At 50.2% G+C, this 20983-nt stretch overlaps 1 protein-coding gene across 1 annotated transcript; it reads right to left on the bottom strand.

Moving 5' to 3' along the window:
- Positions 1–71: 71 nt before the first annotated feature.
- EPX (eosinophil peroxidase) lies at positions 72–10963 on the bottom strand. Its single transcript, XM_006924870.3, has 13 exons — positions 10792–10963; positions 10615–10708; positions 10195–10370; positions 9875–9992; positions 9617–9746; positions 8570–8776; positions 7026–7344; positions 5364–5524; positions 4722–4977; positions 4081–4251; positions 1698–1935; positions 940–1152; positions 72–632 (listed from the first exon to the last, which is right to left on the bottom strand). Exons 1-12 carry the CDS (start codon positions 10913–10915, stop codon positions 951–953), a joined length of 2196 nt encoding a protein of 731 aa, XP_006924932.1. The 5' UTR covers positions 10916–10963; the 3' UTR covers positions 72–632; positions 940–950.
- Between the last annotated feature and the right edge of the window lie 10020 nt (positions 10964–20983).

The following is a 20983-nucleotide window of genomic DNA, read 5'->3' as shown; positions in this document are numbered from 1 at the left end:
CTGACTGATGTTCTGTCAGCTGTTTCTCTGCTCAGGTTGCTGGCAAGGGTGAAATATTCTTTTTAAAGTCAGGGCCCCTACCACCGCTTCCCTTCCCTTTTTCTGCGTTTTCCTACTCTAGAGTATTTCTTTTGATTTTCTTAACTCAGTCCCCGGGAGAGGCTTAGAGATGAGTGCCAGATGTGTCTTAGCAGCACTTCTCTTAAACATCTGGAGCAAAGCATGACACTGAGGTCACACCCTCCCCAGCCCCACACAGAAACCAGCTCCTGCCCTCAGCAGTGCTTCATTGGCAGAAGTAGATCATGCTGTCCTGCTTGCAGGCTCCCGAGGAGGATTATGGGGTAGCTTAGTCTGGGACTCTGTGGTTGGGGATGGGCTGGGAAATAGAAGAAAGTGGCTGGAAACCCTCCAGGTGACTTCTTGCATTGGCCTCAAGACCTTCTCGCTTGGCTCCCAAGGCAGGTAGGGTCATTGCTGCTGGGTGCCCTAGTTATTACTCCCAGCCAAAGAACCAGCTCTGAGCTGTGGTCAGCAAAACCATCAGCAGGATAATGTTGCTCAGGGGGAGAGGGTAGCCTTGTCTTCACCAGATTCCTTTGCCTCCAAGGTCAGAGACTTGGGATGGACTCCTATAGAAGCAGCAGAAGTGGGCAAGTGAGGAACTTGCTGGGCATCCAGAAATAACACTATTTCAGGGTGCTGATGACTAAGCTAAGGCTAGCTGGATCCTTCTTAATCACCCCCAAAGTCCTAGCCCCTGTGATTATCAGCCCAGAAGTTAGCATGCTGGCAAGCCACTAGGAAAGGGTACCCTGTCTCTAGTGATAAGTTCTGTTGTCCCTGCTTAGAGGCCTAAGAGGACTCAACTGTCCCGTTTGGGGAAGGGTGTGAGGGCCTGACTCGGCCCGGCACCCTTGTAGGAGAGCCTCCCCTTACCTGCATAAGCCTCATTTGCCTCGCCAGGCTGACAGGTCCAACCTGGGAATGCAGCTGCAGTTCACAAAGCCCTGGGGGTAGGTGTTGGCCATGAAGATGTCCCTCGAAACAGTGGTGATACCGGTATTGTCACACACAATTCGAGACAAGGAAATCCGTTTCAGGGCCCTGCGCTGTCGCTTGGTGAAAACACCCCATTTCTGCCACCAGAACCTACCGACAGTCAAGAAATAAGGGCGAAGGTTGGGGAGGAATTAACATATAATGAGCACTTATGTGCCAAGTACTTTACATACGTTATTTCATTCAATTGTCATGAAATTCCTGCAAAATAGGTATCATTCCCACTTTATAAGTGAAGAAACCAACTCAGTGGTCAGGTAAATTGCCCAGTATTAAATGCACAGTAATTTAAGTGGCCAGGGATAAATATGAATGAAGGTAAGTGCAAATTCAAACAAGGAGTCAGGTCTCAAACGCTTTCTGCCCGTTTCCTGGGATCTGTTAGCCTGGAGCAGTGAGCCTGACAAGTCTCCAGGGTTAAAGATGCTTCTAGCTCAGGCAGTATCAACCTTCCTGGGTCAGTGGTCTTTCTCCCTTTGACCAAGCTCTCCAGGAGCCTCCTGGTCTCAGATCCTGTGAACTTGGAAGAAATAAAGCTTAAAAATAAAAGCACTTTTCCCCGTTTTTGAGTCTTGAAATGTTAGTGCTTTTCTACCCTCCTCTGGGGCTCATCTCTTTAGGGTCGGGTCACTTACCTGTCTCCATTTCGGGCTCTTGTGAACTGGTTCTCAAAAATACAAGCCAGAAGAGGCCCCACTCGGGCCCCTGGCAAAAGAGGCTCTGCAATGGCCCCAATCCAGATGTCGATGTTGTCCGGTGTCCCATACAGCTTCAGGAACTTCCTTGCTAAACCCTTGTTTTTCAGCACTTGGCTGAGCTCTGCCAGATTCCGAGGCTGGGAGAGCCCACAGAAGCGCCGCCAAGCATTGTACCCTGAGGGGAAGAGGGCAGAGGCAGTTTCAGGCTTACCCCTGCTGTCTCCCTGCTAGCTTCTGCTTCTCTCCATAATTTCTCCTGAGACAGCTCTGTGGTCAGGCAATATTGGGCAGAACAAGAGCCCGGCTGGCAGAAGAGGCCCCGTACCTTCCAAAGATCAAACCACTGCTTTCTAATTTTCCGTGTGAGCAGACAACCATGCCTTGTGTGCACCAAACGGAGAAGTTTGTCCCAGTGTAAAAAGCTGTTGTAACCCAACACTCAGAACCAAAATGATATTATTGGGCTCATATGCATTAATTAGGCACAAATAAGTTAGTACCCAGAACATAAGAGACCCTCAATTGGGTTTGTAGAATGAATGAATGAAGAAAGGAGTGAACAAATCAAATAAAAAGCATGGATGAAGTTCACTCAGAGAAGGACCACATGCTGTATGAGTCCATTATATGAAAAATCCAGAATAGGCAAATATGTAGAGACGGAAAGTGGATTGGTTATCAGGGGCTGGGGTGGGCAGGGAGATTGACTGTTATTATGAGGTTTCTTGTGTGAGTGATAAAAATGTTCTGATACTAGATACGGTGAATGATGCATAGTTCTATTTTAAAGTCATTGAATTACATACTTCATATGAGTGAATTCTATATGTTAATTATATCTCAATAAAGCTGAGATTTTTCACCTACTCAGAAACTTCCAAAAGACCAGCCGTGCTGATTTCTTGGCTGCCAGGATCCCACACCAGGGTCAGGCCACATGACGTGATGGGACTATGAGTATAGGAGATGGCTTTGCCATAACCTGAGGAAACAGCTCAACATCGTCCGTTGAACTACAACTCACAAACATCATCTCCCAGCTGAACAAAGAAAAACCTTATTGTGTTCAACCATTACTAAGCGCTATTGTATGACTATTCTCAGGATCCTCACACCTTTGTAACCCCCATTTTATCAATGGATATTTGTTGAGCTTAAGCAACCATGACTTATCCAAGGTTACTCTACTATTAAGTGGAGTTCAAGCCAGGTCTTCCAATTCCAAATTTTGTGTTGGACTTGGGAAGGGATTAGAGTGTAAGAGCTAGTATCAGGAAAATATTTCTGAAATGGCTTGCAGGGAACAGGTATTGGGGGGAGCAGAAACTCAACTGTGTGGCAATTTGGGCGGCTAGCAAACTCACTTCTCCAGTAGGGGGCACCCACAGCTCTGATCTGTCAAGAGCACCCAAGTGTAAGGAAACTAAGGTTCTCGAGTGCCTGTTGTATGCCTGCCAAGTGCTGTGGTAAGTAGTAGAAATTCCCTCCACTCTGCTATAACACAGCTAAAAATTAGCTGAGGCCAACGGAGCTTCGGGTTATATTTAGACAGGAAAGGAGAAAGTGGGGAGAGGGAGAGAGGAGCAAGGCAGCAGCCAAAGCCTTCCCCTAGCATCGTGGATTGAACAAGGGGAAGAACGACATTCTGAACTTGACTCATATTTTACTACTTCCTAGTTATATGGCTTTGGGCAAATTACTGGCTGTCTCTGAGCTTATTTCCTCATCTATAAAAATGGCTGTAGTAGCTGCTTCTCAAGGTCATTGGGAAGACTAAATGAGTTAATATCCATGAAAGTTCCTAGCAAAGTGCCTAATTTTTCTTTTTTCCTGGGATAATGCTTTCTGTGTCCTCACCAAATAGCCAAAGCAGGCTTAATTTTACGCCCCCTGTTCCCTGCCTCTTCACTTAGAGCCAGGAGCCATTTTCTCCACCCCTGGAACTTTAGCCTTCCTCCTTGGAACTTGCCAAGGTGGTGGGAATGGAGTTCTTCCCTGCATTTTGAATCCGCTGTTTCTCTGTATTTGGAAAATCCCGATGGGATTTTCAGTTCCCATACGCAAGTCCTGGTCCTGCTGTGAACCTAAAGCTAGAGCTAGAGCAACAGATGGAACAGATGTGGCAAAACAGCAGAAAGGTGTCCCAGAATGCTCTATTGCATCAGCTTTGGCCTTGCATGCCTCTGAACCACAGTACATCCAGTAGACAGTCCCAGTGAGAAATAAGGCACCAAGTGTCTTCTCTGAAGCACCCTCCCCCACCCCACCACCAGCCCTGGTCCAAGTGAAGCCTGAGAGGAGAGGTGGGCGGCCCCCTTACCTGGGAGGCCGTGGTCTCGGCTGCGTTGCATGTTGAGAGCTGACAGGTCCAGCCCGATCCTTCTCACTTGCTGAAACAGCTTGTCCCGAAGCTCATCCACTAGCATGGAATCCTGACTGTTCAGCTTGGCAGGGGTGGCCATGAGGCCTCGGAGAATGGGGTCGATGCCACCTGGTGGTGGAGAATGTGAGCAGCACAGATTGGATCAGCCAGCCACTGGGAAGCCCCTTGAGTCATCACAGGATGCCAAGGTAGCTCAGAGCTGGATAAGCCAGTTGCTTATATCCTATAATGTTTGTACCAGGAAAACAGAGGCCTGGGTGGACATGAAAGGAGCTGGAGCTGGCAAGAAAAGGGATCACCCCTACTTCTGAAAGGAGTATAGGGCAAGCTTCCTTTAGGCCCACAAGCCGCCTGTCTGACATGAGTGTCCTCCCCTTTTAGAAATCCTCTAATCCCAGAGAGGATGGGAGGCCTGTGACTGAGGGGCTTGGTGACACCTGCCTTATTTTCACTGTCCTGAGGAGAGGATTAGCAGTGGCCCGAGCAGCAGCCTGGCCTCCCAGTAGTAGGCTTGGCCCACCTGGGGTAAGGTGTGCTCCCCACCCCCACTCCCACTGGCCTCTGGAAAACCTGGTCACCTTCATGCACAATTCTCCAGCTGGCAAAGAAGACGGAGCTAAGCGGAACACGTGAGTTAGATGCTGAAGCCCGGTACCGGCTGTCCAAGCGGAACATGAAGGGCTGGAGCATGGTGTGGCCAAAGCGGAAGGCCAGGGTGAAGACATTGGCCACACGAGGGTCCACATCGGATCTATACCCCCGGTAGGGACCCAGTGTTCTCTTGGCCCGGGCCTTGCCCAGAACCAGGGGCAGAAAGTCTCGGTAGGTGATGATCTGGAAGAGAAGAGGTAGGAGAAAATTACCTTTGTGGCTGCCCACCCCACTCTTTTGCCTTTGGACAGACCTTTGGCTTTTGAAGGGCTGCTCAGATATATTAATTCTTGATTGTCCCCATGTCAAATGTGGCAACATTAATTTCCCATTGTCCAGTGGAGATACTGAAACCCAGAGAGGATGAGTGACATGGACAGGGTCACACAGTGAGTTAGTGGCAGAATTGGGGGTTTAGGTCAGATCTCAGGTATACCCCCAATCACTTGGACCTGGCTGACTTGAGGCACATCCCTGAGGATGTGTTAAGGAGCGTGGAAGCCACTTCCTCAGACTGCTTCTCATGCCAGATTGTCTTCTAGGGAATGCTGGGACCCAGGACCCCCTACCTGGACCATGGCCCCCACAATCTTCCGAGCCTCCTGGTACAGCTTGTCTCCAGTCCACCTGGGATTCAGGCGTTTCAGCTCAGTAGCCAGCCGGTTGTGCTCTCGCATAAAGAGGGTATGCATGGCTGCCAGTTTGGGGGTTTCACTTGATCTGAGGTCACCTTGAAAACCCCAAGGTCAGAGTCACCATAACCTTTCCCAGAGAAATGTCTTTCTGCTAGGGCAGACAGAACTCTGGGGACTAGAGAGAGGAAGGAGGATTTTCTGACCTGGGCCAAACTCCTGGCCCTCTCTGGACCTCCATCTCCTCAGCTGTGCTGTGAGGCTGCTCACTGACTGCCTCTCTCCTCCCCAGCACGGGCCAGGAGAGGGAGGACAGTGGAGTTTTGGATCCCTAAGTGACTAGAACAGGTTGGGGTGAGGTAGGAAAGCACAGGGCAGCTGCCTAATAACTCTACAAGATGATGACCAGATCCACAGCTGGTGGAGGAAGCCGAATGACTCTAGGAACCTTGACTTTGGGACCGTGAGCTCATCTATCCCATGAACTGCATCCATCTACTTGTTCTCTACCGAGGGCCGGACCTTTCCCCAGCTTTGCACTTGCTATCATGCTGCTCATCCCACAGAGCCCAAAAAGAGGGAGGGTCGGGCAGAGCCTCTTCCTATAGCCAGACTTTCTGTTAGAAGCTGGGAAGAAAAGTAAATTCCTGAAGGTGGATCTTACACACAGTCATTTGCTGGCTTTGAACTAAGCCCTTTTGTACAAGGTCTTATTTAATCTCTTCAGTGGACTTCTCCCAAAGGTGCATGCTACTCTTGCCAGGAATAAAGAGATATATAATCCTTAGAAAAGGGGTCTGGAGCCGACTCTGCAAAGAACGCAGTGGAGTAGGGAGGAAAGAGCATGGACCTGAACGCCACACTGACTTGAGTTCCCACCGTGGACTCTGCCATCGGAACTCTGTGCTCTGGAGCACATTAGCTATCTTCCCTGAGCCTCAGTTTCTCATCCGTAAAATGAGATTGATAGTGGCTTCCTGTCAGGGTTGCTGTAAGGATTAGAGATGGCACATTTAAATATTTTAAATAACCAGAAATGATGACCATTATCATTACAACCAGCACTTGGGGGCAAAGGCCCGGAGGAGAGTTCAAGTTATGCATCTGGAAGGAGGTACCAGTACCAGTGGGGGTTGGGGGTGGGGGCGGGGATTAAAAACCTAAAGAGATTTAGCCCAGAGAAGAAAAACACTTAGGTGGAAGTAAAAGCTACTTTTGGGTAATGAAAGAGGCTACTGCTGTGTGAGAGACAGCTTCTCCCAAGTTCCAGAAGCATGAGGAACAACAATAAGTGGATGTGGGATTAAAATTAGGGGACCCTTCTCGCAAGCGTTGTTGGAGATGAACAGGAGCGCTGCAGACGCGGTGAGCCCCTTATCACTGAGAGTCAAGTGGTGACTGCTAGGCACACACTGGGCCAGCAAAGGGACTCCTAACACCTTACGGATTCTGTGACAACTGCACACAGACCTGTGCTATGGTGTGCCTAATACTGAGCTCTGAAGCCATGTATCCCCACAGCATCCCACCATGGCTTCTCAACCTGGAACCCAGGGACTGGCTGTATCATTGGAAGACATCACCTGTCCCCAGTCTTACCTGCCAGGAAGCAGCGGATGCGCGCAGAGCGGTTGGTGAGGAGGCAGGGGTCGTCGTGCAGGTTGTCGAAGGGCAGCAGGGCCCGGCCGTTGTCTCTAAACTGTTGGTTGACAGCCAGCAGTCCTAGGTAGTTGGTCCTATTGCGGAGCCTCAGGGAGAGGGAGACCTCACTGCCGTACACCATGCTGGCGTCCACGAAGGAGGTGAGCGCATTGATCTGGTTTCGGACGTTTCTCTTGTTTTGGGGGCATGAGGGTGCCGAGCGCGTGAAGGGGATGCAGTCACGCTGATTCCGAATTCGAGGGTCATTAAATGGAATCTGAGGTAGAAGAAGAGCCAGTGACACTAGGGCCCCTTAAGAGCAGGCCCACTCCTCTTGGTCATTCCACATCTGCCTGCTTCGAAAACTTGCTCAAAACTCCCCTCTTCCAGGAAGCCCTCCTTGATTCATCCAGACTCACACTGCTCACCAGGTCAGTGTGAATGTCCTTAGTACTTTGTCATGGAAGGTTAGAAATGGATGAAGCCTTAGATCCTTATTTTACAGGTGGGAAAACCGAGGCTCAGAGAGGAAAAATGACAACTAGTTAGTGAGAGAGAAAGGATTAGAATCTAGTTCTCCTGACATGAAGAGCCAGGAGCCATCATTCCATTCCATTCCATTCCATTCCATTCCATTCAACAGATATTTCCTAAGCATTTTTCTGTGCTGGGTGCTTCGGAGACTATGAAGATGGACAAAACCCAGGACAGGTTGCAGGAAGCTGGCAATTCAGTTGAAAATAGACACACACATAAAGAATGTAACTTTAAATTGATGTGCCATTTGCTATGCTTGATCTAAAAGCCAAAAGGAAAGGTGTAATGGGAAGATATGGGAAGGCTCCCCGGAGGAGGTGCCCCTGAACCAGAGCTTGAAGAACGGGTGAGATTGCAACAGGAAGGAGCCAGCCAGGGGCCCTCATGCGCCACGCCTCCCACATGCCATACCCCATAGATGTGGTCTTACCTTTTAAGGTTGAGTGAAGGTGTGAGGCTGTGCATGTATTAGTGTGTGCACATGTGTTCCCCTCCCCGCGCCCATCAGAGGCTCTGCTCCCTACAGTCTATCTTTCTTCCCTAGTGTTCCATACCATCCTTGCCTGAAGTATAGCGCTCTGCTCACAACCTGATCCCAGGAATTGGTGAGAGCTGCAGGGCCCTGGGACCACCTCACGAAGGAGAGAAGGGTGAGAACCAAGAGACCCTCAAGGCTTCCAAAAACAGCAGCCCAGAGGCTTCTGCTTTTGGAATGAGACCCATGGATCAAGGCCAGCCTCAACTGCTTCTTCTTCCACGCAGCCTGCACTGAGCCTCCTGGCAGACCGCCCCACCTCCACCTCTCAAACACACATAGAACTGGAGTCTATGCCAGGTTGTGCTTCTTGTCTCTGATACTCCAGCCTCACAGACAGCTCCTTAAAGATATTTAAGTCTCCAGATCTCCAACCCCAGCTCTCTGCCTCGGGTAGAGGCCAGAGGCTTGGACGATTGGCTGAGGGTACCTTGATGGGGAAGCAGGGGGGCAGCTGGGCACAGGTCTTCTCACAGTCAACACCTGCAGTGAAGGCCACTCTGGCTGGAGTCTCGGGGGCGAAGTCCAAGTCATGGTCAATGAACTGGCCCCACTGCATGAACATGAGGGCCCGGCCTGGGTCGGACACCAGCCTTTCTCTGGGAAACTGCACAATCTGGTTGGAGACGTCCCGGACCTGGTGGAAGATAGGTCAGCTCCCAGACCCCGCAAGGTGTGTGAGCCAACCCAGGACTCAGGGGCAGCAGGTCACCCCTGCTGGAGTTAACACAGGCTCTCCTCCTCTCCTGCCCTCCTCTCCCCTCCCCTACTTTGTCACACCTCCCCTGTGGCTGTCATTCTTAGAAGGATGGTCTCTGGCCTGGCCCCTGAGGATTCCAGGAGGAAAGAGAACGGAAGAGGCCAGGTTGACTCTGCTTGTACTTCCAGAGACGCTGTTATATCAAATCGATAAAGCAATTTGTAGACTAATGGATAACTGGATAATAGAACTAATAGATGCATGGACTAGTTGCTAGGTAATGAATGATAAATATAAAAAGAATGAATAGAGAACTGAAAGCATCAATGGAAGAAAAATTAATAAATAGATGTTGACAGTGGTTAGATGACAGATTGTTATATTGACATGAATAGAAAATTGATCAATTGATGCACATTAAATATCTTAGATCAATAGATATAGCTAGATTAAGGTGGATAGCCCTTTACATTTAGCAAGATACTTTGAATCTAATTCTTTCAGAAAAAAACAATACTATAATGATTAACATTAATAGATTATATCCTATATGGATAATTATAACAAGGACTTTATTTAATATTCCCACCAGCAATATGAGGCAGGTTTTACTGCCTTTTTACAATGAGGCAATTGAGACTCAGCTGTATTCCTTGCCCAAAGTCACCCAGTGGGAGAGCCTGGATTCCAGCCCTGTCTGGCTGACTCTAGGCTGTGCTTTCATTCTTTGAGTTTAGAAGAGATCAAGCATCCTCCAGACCCTCAGCCCCAACTCACAAGAGGGAGGAGGAAGCCATTGCGCCTCTTGTTAGGGGTCCAGCCGAAAGGGAGCGACAGCCCATCCTCATACTCGGCTGGCAGCCAGCGAGCTAGGGCTTGGTTGGAGGACCCCAGCCAGGGTCTCTTCCTGCAGTAGTGGGTGGGTTTGGGTCAGCAGAGTTCCAGGCCTGGAAACTACTAAGCATGTGGGGAGAGGTTGTTGAGGGAAAGGAGGCGCCTCCCCACCCCGGTTCAGGTGTAGCCCCTGGTACCCACTTGTTGTTGCATCTCCCGGTGATGGTGCGATACTCGTTACTGCATTTCTCCACCTGGTCCCGGGGAGCACAGCCGCTGGCTTTGGACAGCAGCCACAGCTGGGATTCTGTTAACATGTCTGGGGGTGGGGGTGGGGGGCAGGTAGGCAGGTTCCATGGGTCCAGGAACCTAGCTCCTTCCTGAGCCGGTCTGTTTGTACCTCCCATCTCTTTATTCTCTCCCCTCCCAACACCCCAAGGCTGTGCACCCTGCCTCTCCCTCCTAGCTTCCTTCCACTGCCAGGCCAGGGTAGCCCTGGGGCTCATTGGGGAGCACAGTACCAGTGACGTTGAAGGAGGTGGACCCCTGGAGTTGTAACTTCTCTTCCAGCAGCCCCAAGGCCACATGCATATAATCGGCAGCCTGAACGATTGTCCTGGTGGCCTCTACAGGCTGCTTGAAGTAGAACAGGAGGTCCATGGGGCTGGCCGAGCCACTGTGAAGGCGCTGCTTGATGCTGTCCAGAAGAAGAGGAGGGAGGGCTGGACAAAGGAAGCAGACCCACCCAGCAGAGCCCCATCCCAACCGGTGACCGGTTGGGACAGTATAAACAGAAGGATGGACGGAAGGGAGACTCTTTACCAACATGGCACTGCCTCCATGGTGCTCAGGGGCAGAATCATGGTGAAATAACCTTGACTGGAGCCCATCCTCTCTCATGGACCCTCCCAGGACCATGCAGAGCCCAGACCCAGGCCCACCTTATCTGAGTCTGGTTGTAGGCAGTATCCACCAGCAGCTTGGCCTCTCTTATGCAGTTCCACAGGACCGAGGTCTCCACTGCTCTGGGGGAGGCTGCTCAGAAGGAAGGGGACTCAGGGTCCAGTGAAGCCACAGCCCCCCTGAACCCCCTCCATTGCCCTTCTTCTTGTTATTACCTGGAGCAGTGGCTTCACAGGGCTGGGCCAGGGCGAGTGTGACCAGGACACCTGCCAGGGCCAGAAACAGCCTCATCTCTACAATGAGACACCCAGCCACAGCAGGGCAATGAGGGACACTCATATCCTACACACGGGTGGGGTCCCTCGTTTGCTTCTCACCCAGAGGACCCCAAGCTGACCTCTCCTCTTGCTCTTTCTAGATGTAGCTGGGAAGGGACTTTTATATCCCATCCCAGGGTGGGGGAAGGGAGCTCTGGGCCCTAGAAACCCAGCCTCTTGAGGTGGGGCTCTGAAACTTCCTTCTTGTTTTGGGGGGAGTCCCGAGACTGAAACACTCAACCCCACCCCACCCTTCACCAGCCCGGGATGGGATGTTCTCTCCTTCTGCCCACTCACCCCATTCCCACCCTCTTTGCTCTTGAGTTCACTGATGTGTTTCTCTCAGAGCCCAGGTTGCTCAGTGAATATCTGCTGGATGACTGAGGAACAGTGCGTCTCAGAAGGAGACTGGGCCTACACCTGCCACTAACTAGTTGTGTGTCTCAAGCAAGTCATTCTCCCCTCCCCGGGCCTCAGTTTCCACATCCCTAAAGTGGACTTGGGCCCGATGATTAGAAAGGCTCTTCTCCTTCTCCGAAAGGGCAGAAACCGGGTCTGCCGTACTGTTTGTCGAATGGATGAATGATGCAGGATTAACGATTCAGGTCCTCACTCTTACTCCCTATCCATAATAGCACTCTCCAAGATGTCAGGAGAGGATGAGGTGATGGCTGGGGCAGGGCCTGACAGTGAAAATTAAGTGAGCTACCTTACGGGACCATGTGGGAGACACTGTGAGATGTACAGCACCCAGCAGAGCAACGGTAGCAGGCCTCCGTGAAAGCTGAGGACCTGTCTGGGGTTTAGTGCTTCTCCAGACATTTCTTCAGTGCCTATCAGTAGTTTAGGTGTGTGCTGAGTAGTAGGTGTAAATGCTGGGACTGATCCGCAGTACTTCCTTGGAGGAGGCTTGCTGCAGTGGGCTCAGGGCCACCTGGGTTGGACCTGGCTCTGTCACTACCCGTGTGACCTCGGCTGAGCCTCCATTTCCATATCCTAATGGTAGAACATCCTAGCCAATCTTCCCCCAAGGGACATGCCCTCTCACATCTTCTTGCCTTTCCTCCTGCAGTTCCCTCCACTGGATGAGCCGTGCTCACCCTTTGCTCTGACCCCATCCTGGTCTGGCTGGAGACCCATGCTAATCTCTCCATGCTCAGCTCCAGAATCACCCCCACTGCATCCTGCAGTCTGCTTCAGGTGGACATATTCATCCCTTCCTCAGTGCAGACCTCATATCTGCTCCAGACTCCCGTGAGGGCTGTTTCAAGTATCTTTGTCTCCTGCTCTCTATTTCCCATGCCTTGCCTAAACCCAACCCCAACGCCCTCCACAGCCTCCTCCTCCCACACCAACGCCACCTGCCAGACGGTTGCTCTTGAAACAGCCCCTTTAGCAATCGCTTTCACAAGCTCCAGATATTATCTCCTTATCTTCAGCAGGGGCTCCTCTCCTTTGAGAGGGAAAGTCGCTGAGGAGGCGCTAGAAGCATCCTGACCCCCTGCATGACTTGGGTTAAATCACACCATGCCCTGGACCTCAGTTTCCAAACCTGTGAGATGAGTATAGTGAACCTCATAAAGAAGAGAGACTTAAAAAATAGCATGATCCTCGAACGTGCTTCACTTTCCAGTCCTCAGAAAGCCAGATGATCATAGAAGGTTGGAAGCCACGGTAACTCAGGTTGCCTTCCTTCCAGGGTCCCCCCTAAAGAGAACTCAGAATGAGCTCTGCTCTCCTCCAGAGAGAACTCTAATTCTTCAACAACAGTGAGTTGTGCAAAGGTTTTGCCACAGCTGTGGGCTGGTGTGGGTGATTGGGAGAAGCTCAAGACTGAACCCTGGGCTCTACATCCTGCCCGCCATGTTGGCCAATCTCTGGGGGGCTTTGGCTCATCAGCTGTTCGAGGTGCTGATGAGAGGCAAGCAGGTAGGAAGGAACCACAGAGGGGCCCTGTCCAATCAGTCTATGAAGGGCAGGTGCTAGGGCGGACTGGAAAACAAGGGGACCAAATGAAATGCTAGGTCTACCACCTGGTCCCTTGCCCCATCGGCCTGCTTTCTGCTGCCCGCCCTGCTGCAGGACCCTGCCCCTACCCTCCAGCCACTTTGACCTTCCACAGACAACACCCCTCCGCCCCCTTCCCCACCTTGCCTACGCCCAGCCCTCTGCCTTGTCTGCTTCTAGGCATCTGCTAATTCTGCAGGAAGGCTCCTTCTGGGACTCATAGCACTCAGCACCCAAGAACTTGTTGAGAACAGTACAGAGAGTTGACTCAGAACTGGCCCGGGTCCCAGTTCCAGCACTATATCATCCTCTTGGGCAAGCTCCTTACCCTCTGAGACTGCCTGCTCACTGTCAAACGGAGGTCACCACTACGTCTAACTTACAGAGTGATTATGGGAATAAATGTAAACTGTTAGTGCCTGGAACACAGCGGATGCTCAGTAATGTCTGTGGATAAAACGGAGGTCACCACTACGTCTAACTTACAGAGTCATTATGGGAATAAATGTAAAATAAACTGTTACCATAGTGCCTGGAACACAGCGGATGCTCAGTAATGTTTGTGGATAAGTCTTACTGTTCTGCCCATTGTCACTTACTTATTGAGCTCACTCCAAGCTGTCCCCCAAGGTTGCAGGGTGGGGGACAGTGAGCATAAGAGCTTCACAGACCATCCAGGCCTGGGTGCCAGGAAGGAAGGAAGAATGGAGGGAGGAAGGGAAGGAGGCCCCCCAAGTCAGGACTCTCCAGACCCTGGTCTCTGAGCACTCCACCTCAAGTCGGAGTGGGTATGCCAGTTTCCAGTGCTGGGGCCACTGGAGACCGAATGGAGTGACTGATGGAGAGACCGAATGGAGTGACTGATGAAGCCCTCCAGGGGCTCCCAGGGTAGGCACCTACCCCTCTCCAGCCGTGACCTTCACTATGGGGCAGGCCTGGACATGCGGGGTCCTTGCCAGGTCTCACAGTGTTCGGCTTTGACATCTGCTTTTTTCCTGCGTTCAGGGCCACACACACCCAGAGACCAGAAGAGAGGTGTGGGCCACAGGCCCCACGCGGGACTTTTCATGATGCCCATGGAAACCTTACTGGAGAGATTTTAGATTTTCCTTGGGACTAAGTGTTGCCCAGTGGCAATGTAGAGTAACTGATAACTGGGAGCAGATTATTTTTTGATGCCCGTCCTCTACCCAGCAAGATTATTTTCAGTAACACTCAGTAAATGAAACAAGTAATAATAATGGACAGAAAAGAAATGTGTGAAAGTTCTCTTACATTAAACTTCGTGTATATAATCGTACCAGTAAAGAAATAAAAATAAATTATTACAATATAAAAAGAAAAGAGTAACAGATCAAAACTCTTTAATTACATGAATGTTCCTTAAGTGAAGGGGAAAACTACCTACATGTTGGTGGTTTTAATAAAATATTTAATATATCATTACAGTGTCTGTTTTCTTGATTCTTTGGTTTTAAAATAAAAAAATTTTAAAGAATAAATTTCAATGTTAAAGATATTTAAATTCAGTAAAATATTCGCGAATAGAGTGAAATTTGCACTTTACAAATATTATACTTACCGGTTGCATTCTGTTTCACTGTTTTAAATTTTAAACACAAATTAGAACTCCAAATGGTCACACAGACTATCAGGTTCTGTCTTTCCATCTTCACAATTGCTGTGTTATCACTGTTTATATCAAACCAACTGTTTAAACCCAAAAACATGCAGCGTTACAGGTGATGGAGACGAAACCAGCTCGGATGCTTCTGAACTCTGATGATCTGGAATTTATTCTCGAAGCAAACGCATGTAGCTGATAGAGCCACTGTATGACTGGGAATTCTCCGAATTGAAAACCACATAGAATACAGTGCTTATTAAAGGATAAGTAATAAAAATGCGTTCATTTGAAGCTTGTAGGCTTCGTCGGACCATGGAGGTTGAAGTGTCACGAGGGAGAAAGCTCTCCGAAAGGGAAGTGGGCAAAAAATAAGATTCCAAGTCTGGGCCACACAGGAGGGAAAGATTTGTAACAAGACACATCAAAAAGACCACTCCGGGTAACGGGAGGAGATAAGGCTGCTTGGAAACTGGGAATAAGGTGCAAGAGGAAGGGTGCAGGGTGCCCTTGGGGATCAGGGTCCCGACTAGCCAACCCCTCATCTGCTCTCCCTCCCTCCCTAGTGGCCGTGGGAGTAGAAGGCCCTGGGGGACTTGGCACCTGGTCCCATGAGCATACTGTCCCCTCTGCTAACTCTTCTTGGCCCTCCATGCAGCTCCTCCTAAAGAAAGGAGCCCCCAGGCCTGCACACTCTGGTTCTCCAGAACCCATCTCCTCTCTCTAATCCTCTGCCCTCTAAACCCACTGGCTTTCAGCTCCTGAAATGGGCCTGCTCCCACCTGCTGTGGGTCTCAGCCATGAAGGCCCTTCCCGCTTTGTGCTTAGTGACCCTCCTGGCCCCATCCACAGGGAGCCTTTCCTGACCCAGCCCCACTGGCCCCAGCTCATGAAGCTGGGTCTTCCTGGTACTTCCTCTGACAGCTTCATAGAACTGAACATCATTATAATTACAGGTGTATTTCTGTGGTTGGGTCTGATTAAGCTCCAGCTCCCTGCCAGCCTGTGAGTGCCATACAGAAAAGGTCTGTGCCTGCTCCATTGCTCACACTGTAACCTCAGCACCTAGCACAGAAAATGGCATGAATGCATCTACTGTGACCGTGCCTGTCACAGCTCTTGGGTCAGCGATTGGGTTTGTGCCTGTACATCTATTAGAAGTGCTTCCTCCGGTCAGGGGCGTTGTTCTCCCTGGGACAGGCCAGCCCCAGGTCAGTAGATGCCTTTGCTGTCTTGGACCTGCCAGGCCGAGGCCCATACCCTGGACCACAAGGGAGCCTTTCCTTCCTGGCACCCTTCAGCTACCATACCCAAGAGCCTTTTCCCGCCCTGCCCTGGCCATCTCAAAACCTCAACCTTCTGCAACCACTTTCACAAGAACCGTCCACCAGCCTTGGTGGAGCTGCTGGCCACAGGCCTGATTGGATCTCTTTATCTGCTCAGCTCCAACGGCCCCCATGGAGACAGCTGCAGTAGAGCAGGGCTCAGGGCCTGTGGGCCTGCTTTTGTTCCTAGGGGTTCCTGGGAAAGGGGTCCTTGACCCTATTCTAATGACAAGAACCCTGAAGTTTGCAGGGAGAAGGGGCTTGAGTCAAACTGCGGTGGCTCACACTGTGCCAGAGGCTGGGGCAGGCCAGGCGTGTGGGCGCAGGTGCGCATGTGTGTACGTGTGTGTTCCAGAGCTGAAGACTCTCCTGAGAGAGGCAGCTCTGGTGGTTCTGTTTTTAGTGAGGCCAGAAGAAACTTGCTGTGGGGGCATTTGAGAGCTGTCCTGAGAGCCCAGCGCCACCCTGGCTGTGTGACCTTGAGCAAGGCTTTGACCTCTATAACCTGCTAATAAAGTCAGTAATGGGCAGAAATGTTCTGGAGGCAGGAGGGGCCGATGGTGAGCACTTGAGAGGTGAACAGGTCCAGGCTGAGGGGTCAACTGAGGGCAAGCTGATCCTCCCTTATGTCTTGGCCTTGTGTGAGAACTATACCTCACTTCTGCCATCAGACTGGGAATTCCCAGGGGCAGAAACTGGGGACAAGGGGGCTTGCAGACAAGGCAGACCCTGCTTTGAGTCAGTGACCTAAAGAGTTACACAGCCACTTATGAGGTACCCATAGGCCTGGCAGTGCTGGTCCCAGCGAATGGACTGTGGCTGCTTGGGGTGATTTACTGCGCTTGCCATTTGCCAGCCTGTGCTCTGTGCTTAACTACGCTCACCTGAGTTCTCCAACGACCCTATGAGGCAGGTGCTGCCTCTTAGGACCTCAGTTTTATTGCTGAGGTAGAGAGAAAGTCACGTGGGTCTCAACCTGGGTCTGACTCTACAAACTACCTCCTTCTCGCCCAGGTTCCCAAGGGCAAGGGTGTGACCTGATGGAGAGGCGCCTCCTCACACAGGTTGGGAAGGTGCCTTGGACCTGATGGCCCCTGGGTGGGACTTGAGGAGGCTCTGACAGGCCACATGGGCTGTTCCAATTATACTCTCCAGGCCCTCACCTGGTTGAGGCTGTAATGGTGACCACCCCAGGGAGGGGACGGAAGCCACTCCGGACAGAGAAAAGCACAAAAAGGGGCAGGAGCTGGGTGCCAGAGCCTAAGAGCCAGGGCTGCACCCGCCCTGCCTTCCTGGCTTACACGCAGTCTTGCCATAAGAAAGGGCCCCCGCTGATCTGTTTTTGCATCCTGGCATCTCAATACATCTAGGAAAAAGTGAATGCCTGAAGACTGTAGGAATTTAGACACCCTCTTGAACGCAATAGCCTCTTGCATTTAGAATTTAGAGGGTTCGAAAATGCAAACAATGCAGGTTTCACCCACCCGTGGTGGTGATGAGCCTGGGAGTGGTGAGCTCATGGACCCAACCCCTTGGCAGTACAGAAAGTGGCTGAAGCCAGCACCTAATATCAAAGGCAGAAAGCCTGCTAGCCAGGGTTCTTTGCACTAGGAGAGAGCTACTCTCTCTTTCCACTCTTCCTGTCCTACCCCCACAGTGTAGTCTCCTGGTGAGGTCACGGGAACAGTGAAGCTCCTCTCTGCTCTTCACTGTCCCTAGAAGGCAATCAGTCAGCCAGGAATGTGCTGCTACTTCTTAATGCTTCCTGTGGCCCTCAGAGCAGGCTGTCCTGGGTCTGCTATCATCCTGGGCTCTGAACAAAAATGGTCTTAACTCTCTTTGTGTCCATCTGGGCAGTGGTGATGCTTCTGAATGGAATCAGGGCTCATGGACTTGAATCCGGAACGGGGCACAGGATTATTCCAGAAGAGATGAAGCCAGTTGCTCCCCCCAATGCCCCTCCCCCATGCCACCCAATTCCTGAAGGCTTATTGGGTTGGTGGGTACACTACAGAACCAGAAAGTCAGAGAAGATGTCTGTGGGGACATCATGTGACGGATTATTGTGGGGTTTACAATATTGTTTGTTTATTCTTTTAACAAATGTTTATGGAGAGCCCTCATGTCGCAGGGCCTGTCCTTGGCGCTAGGGTTCTGCTGGTAAGCAAAAACCAGACATCTAATGAAACAAACATTCCTCTGCAGGTCTGAGAAAGGAAAAAACCCCATGTAAATCCTTATATAAATGCAAAAGGCTACTCCTACACCTTCCAGTGTTAGGAGACCTGCCTAAGGTAATGTAGCTAGTTAGTGCTAGTTAGTGCTGGAACTTGAATTTGAATCCAGGTCTCCTTGCTCCAAGTCAGGCTCTTAACTCACTCCACCGGGTTTGAGCTCTTTAACCCATCCTTTGCCCAGCAGTCAATAAGACCTTTAAAAATATTAATTAAATCACACTACCACCCTGCATCTTCACCCAAACCCTCTGAAAACTTTCATTGCATTTAAAGTAAAATTCTAACTAATGATCTGGCTGCTATATCCATCGGTGGTGATTTGAAAGTATACCCACAAATTCTTTGACACTCCTCATTCAAAAAATAGAGTCTAATTCCCCTCCCTTGAATATGGGCTGGAATTGGTGGCTCGCTTTTAATAGAATGTGCTAGAAGTGATATTATGCGACTTCTGAGGTTACATGGTAGAAAAGATACAACCTTCGTCTTGCTCTCTCTCAGGACACTTGTCCTTGGAACCCAGCTGCCATGTTGTGAGGAAGACCAGGCCACGTGGAAAGACCAGGTAACAGCCTTATCGAGGCGCCCAGTGGACACCAACAGCAACAGCCAGATGTGAGTAAATGAAGCTGCAAATAATTCTACCCCTTGCCTTTGAGCGTTTCAGCTGAGGCCCAAGACATCACGAAGTAGAGATAAGCTGTCCCTGCAGTGCCCTGTCAGAATTTCTGGCTCACTGAACCCATGAGAAATAATAAATATTTTATTATTTCTGTTTTAAGCTGCTGAGCTTTGGGTTTGTTCGTTATGCAGTGGTGGATAACTAACACAACATCTTAGATCTCACCCCTACCAAGATCCTCTTTGATCACCACACTCCAGTAACACTGTCCTCTTCTCTTTCACCTCTGGCCACCAAGCCCATTCTTACCTCAGGACCTTTGCACTAGCTTTTTCTTTTGTATAGACTGCTTGCCCTTCGCCCAGCTCTTTGCCTGACTGGCTCCTTCTCATTATTCAGGTCTCTCCTCAGATATCGCCTCCTCAGAGATTCCTTCCCTGACCGCATTTTATAATGGCGCCCACCCCACCGGTCACATCACTCCATGCCTTTCCTTCATCGATTTTAGGCTATGAAGTTATCTTTTTATTTATTTATTTGTTTGTTTGTTTGTCCATTTGTCTGTCTCCTTACACGCCTTCCTTCCTCTCTGTAGCCTCTCCCATCCGGTGTTGGTGTGAGGAGGAAGAAAGGGGAAAGCAACTTGTCCTGTCCTCATGGGAGTTCCCACAGGGAAGCAGCAGATCTCCAGGCCTTCACGGCTTCTCTGTCAAGTCACACTGTGGGGTGGGCCCCAGGGCCCGTGGCCCCATTTCCAGGTTCTTAGGAGGGTTGTAAGGGGCTCCCCAGGCCCAGTCCCTGTCATAGCGCACCCAGCTTCAACTCAACCTCCTCCTCCCCGTGTGGCCTGCACCTCAGTTGCTGCTATATTGACGCCTGTGCAGAACCAGAGACAGCATGAGGTCCTCCACTCTCCTCCTTCATCAGGTCGCTGGCCTTCTGCCCTCTCCGATTCTAATTCTCTCTCAGGGCCTCCTCTGTATCACACAGACACACAGAAACACACACACACACACACACACACACACACACACACAGAGAACACCAAGCTTATGAAGGGCAGGGAGGAATATTTTAATTTACACATTGTTTAGAGTTGCCTGGGCATGACAATTATAAAAACTGACCTTTACTCAGTTTTATTGTTGTTTTTAAATTCTCCACAGGAAAAGAACCCCCTATGTCCTGCACAGGCACCCTCTGCCCTGTGGCGCTATGCCCCTGCATTCATGAGGTGTAGGAGACATGAGTGTGGGTGGATGTCCAGGCAGGCATCGTTGTTCTTGGGTGCCCCAGCTGCCTCCTCTCCTGCTTTGAGCTCTCTCTTTCTCCTAGCTCGCTCGGCAACTGCTGATGGCTCCTACTGCATCAGAGCCTGTCACTGTTACATGTGTCCTCTCACGATGCCCTGCATTTTTAGGCTCCTGTCCTTTCTTCCCTTGGTTCAGCCAAAACAAAGTCAGAAAACTTCCCTAAGAACCTAAGATAAGGAGGACAAATTAGGAAAGAAAGTGTAAATTGTAGGCACTCAATAAATATTTGTTTCATAGATGAATAAGAACATGAATGTCTATATACAACTAACATCAAGTTCCTTGGATAGTGTCATTTAAGGAGTGCCCTGCTTGTTCTTTTCATGGCAGACATGTATGTGGGGCATCTGTCCAACTATATGTTTCTTCTCTGAGAAAAACTCTCACCCACAATCCCTGGATGGCCACGCTTATATAACATGACCAGCATATCCCTCAGCCACACTAGCCACAAGGTCCAACCTCAGCCAATCAGATTATTCTCATAAGACTTTAAAATTTGAACCATGAGAGACTGACCTAGTCGACTGTGGAAGGCCGAATGGAAAAGTCAGATTTTGGGGCTGAGTTCCCATCTGAGCCGTGTAAAGATGGCTGAGCAGGCAGGGAGGGATGAAGGGATGTAAGGAGGCACAGAATCTAGCTGTGTCAGCCCTGACAGGTTCTTATTCTCACAATACCCAATTCCATTTTACTTCAGAGAGACCTTTATTTCCTTAAAATAAATCTCCTCTTTTTATATAAACTTATTGGGGTCTCAGCCTCTTGCAACTCCAACAATAACCTATTTCTTCTCTTCGACTCTGCCTTAACAACCTGACCCCAAAGCCCACGTTGATAGTAGAGAAAAGATATGATGGGTGTGTGGCATGGAGGTCCAAGAAGAAAAGAAGCAAGGCACGCTGGTGAATTGGGGGAAAAAGGCTCAGGTGGATGTAAAGATTAAACTGGCAAATCAATGT

This window comes from Pteropus alecto, unplaced genomic scaffold (assembly GCF_000325575.1).
Source record: "Pteropus alecto unplaced genomic scaffold, ASM32557v1 scaffold98, whole genome shotgun sequence".
NCBI classification, from domain to species: Eukaryota; Metazoa; Chordata; class Mammalia; order Chiroptera; family Pteropodidae; genus Pteropus; species Pteropus alecto.
Note: the sequence above shows the minus strand (reverse complement) of the source record. Positions and strands in the feature narration are given on the sequence as shown.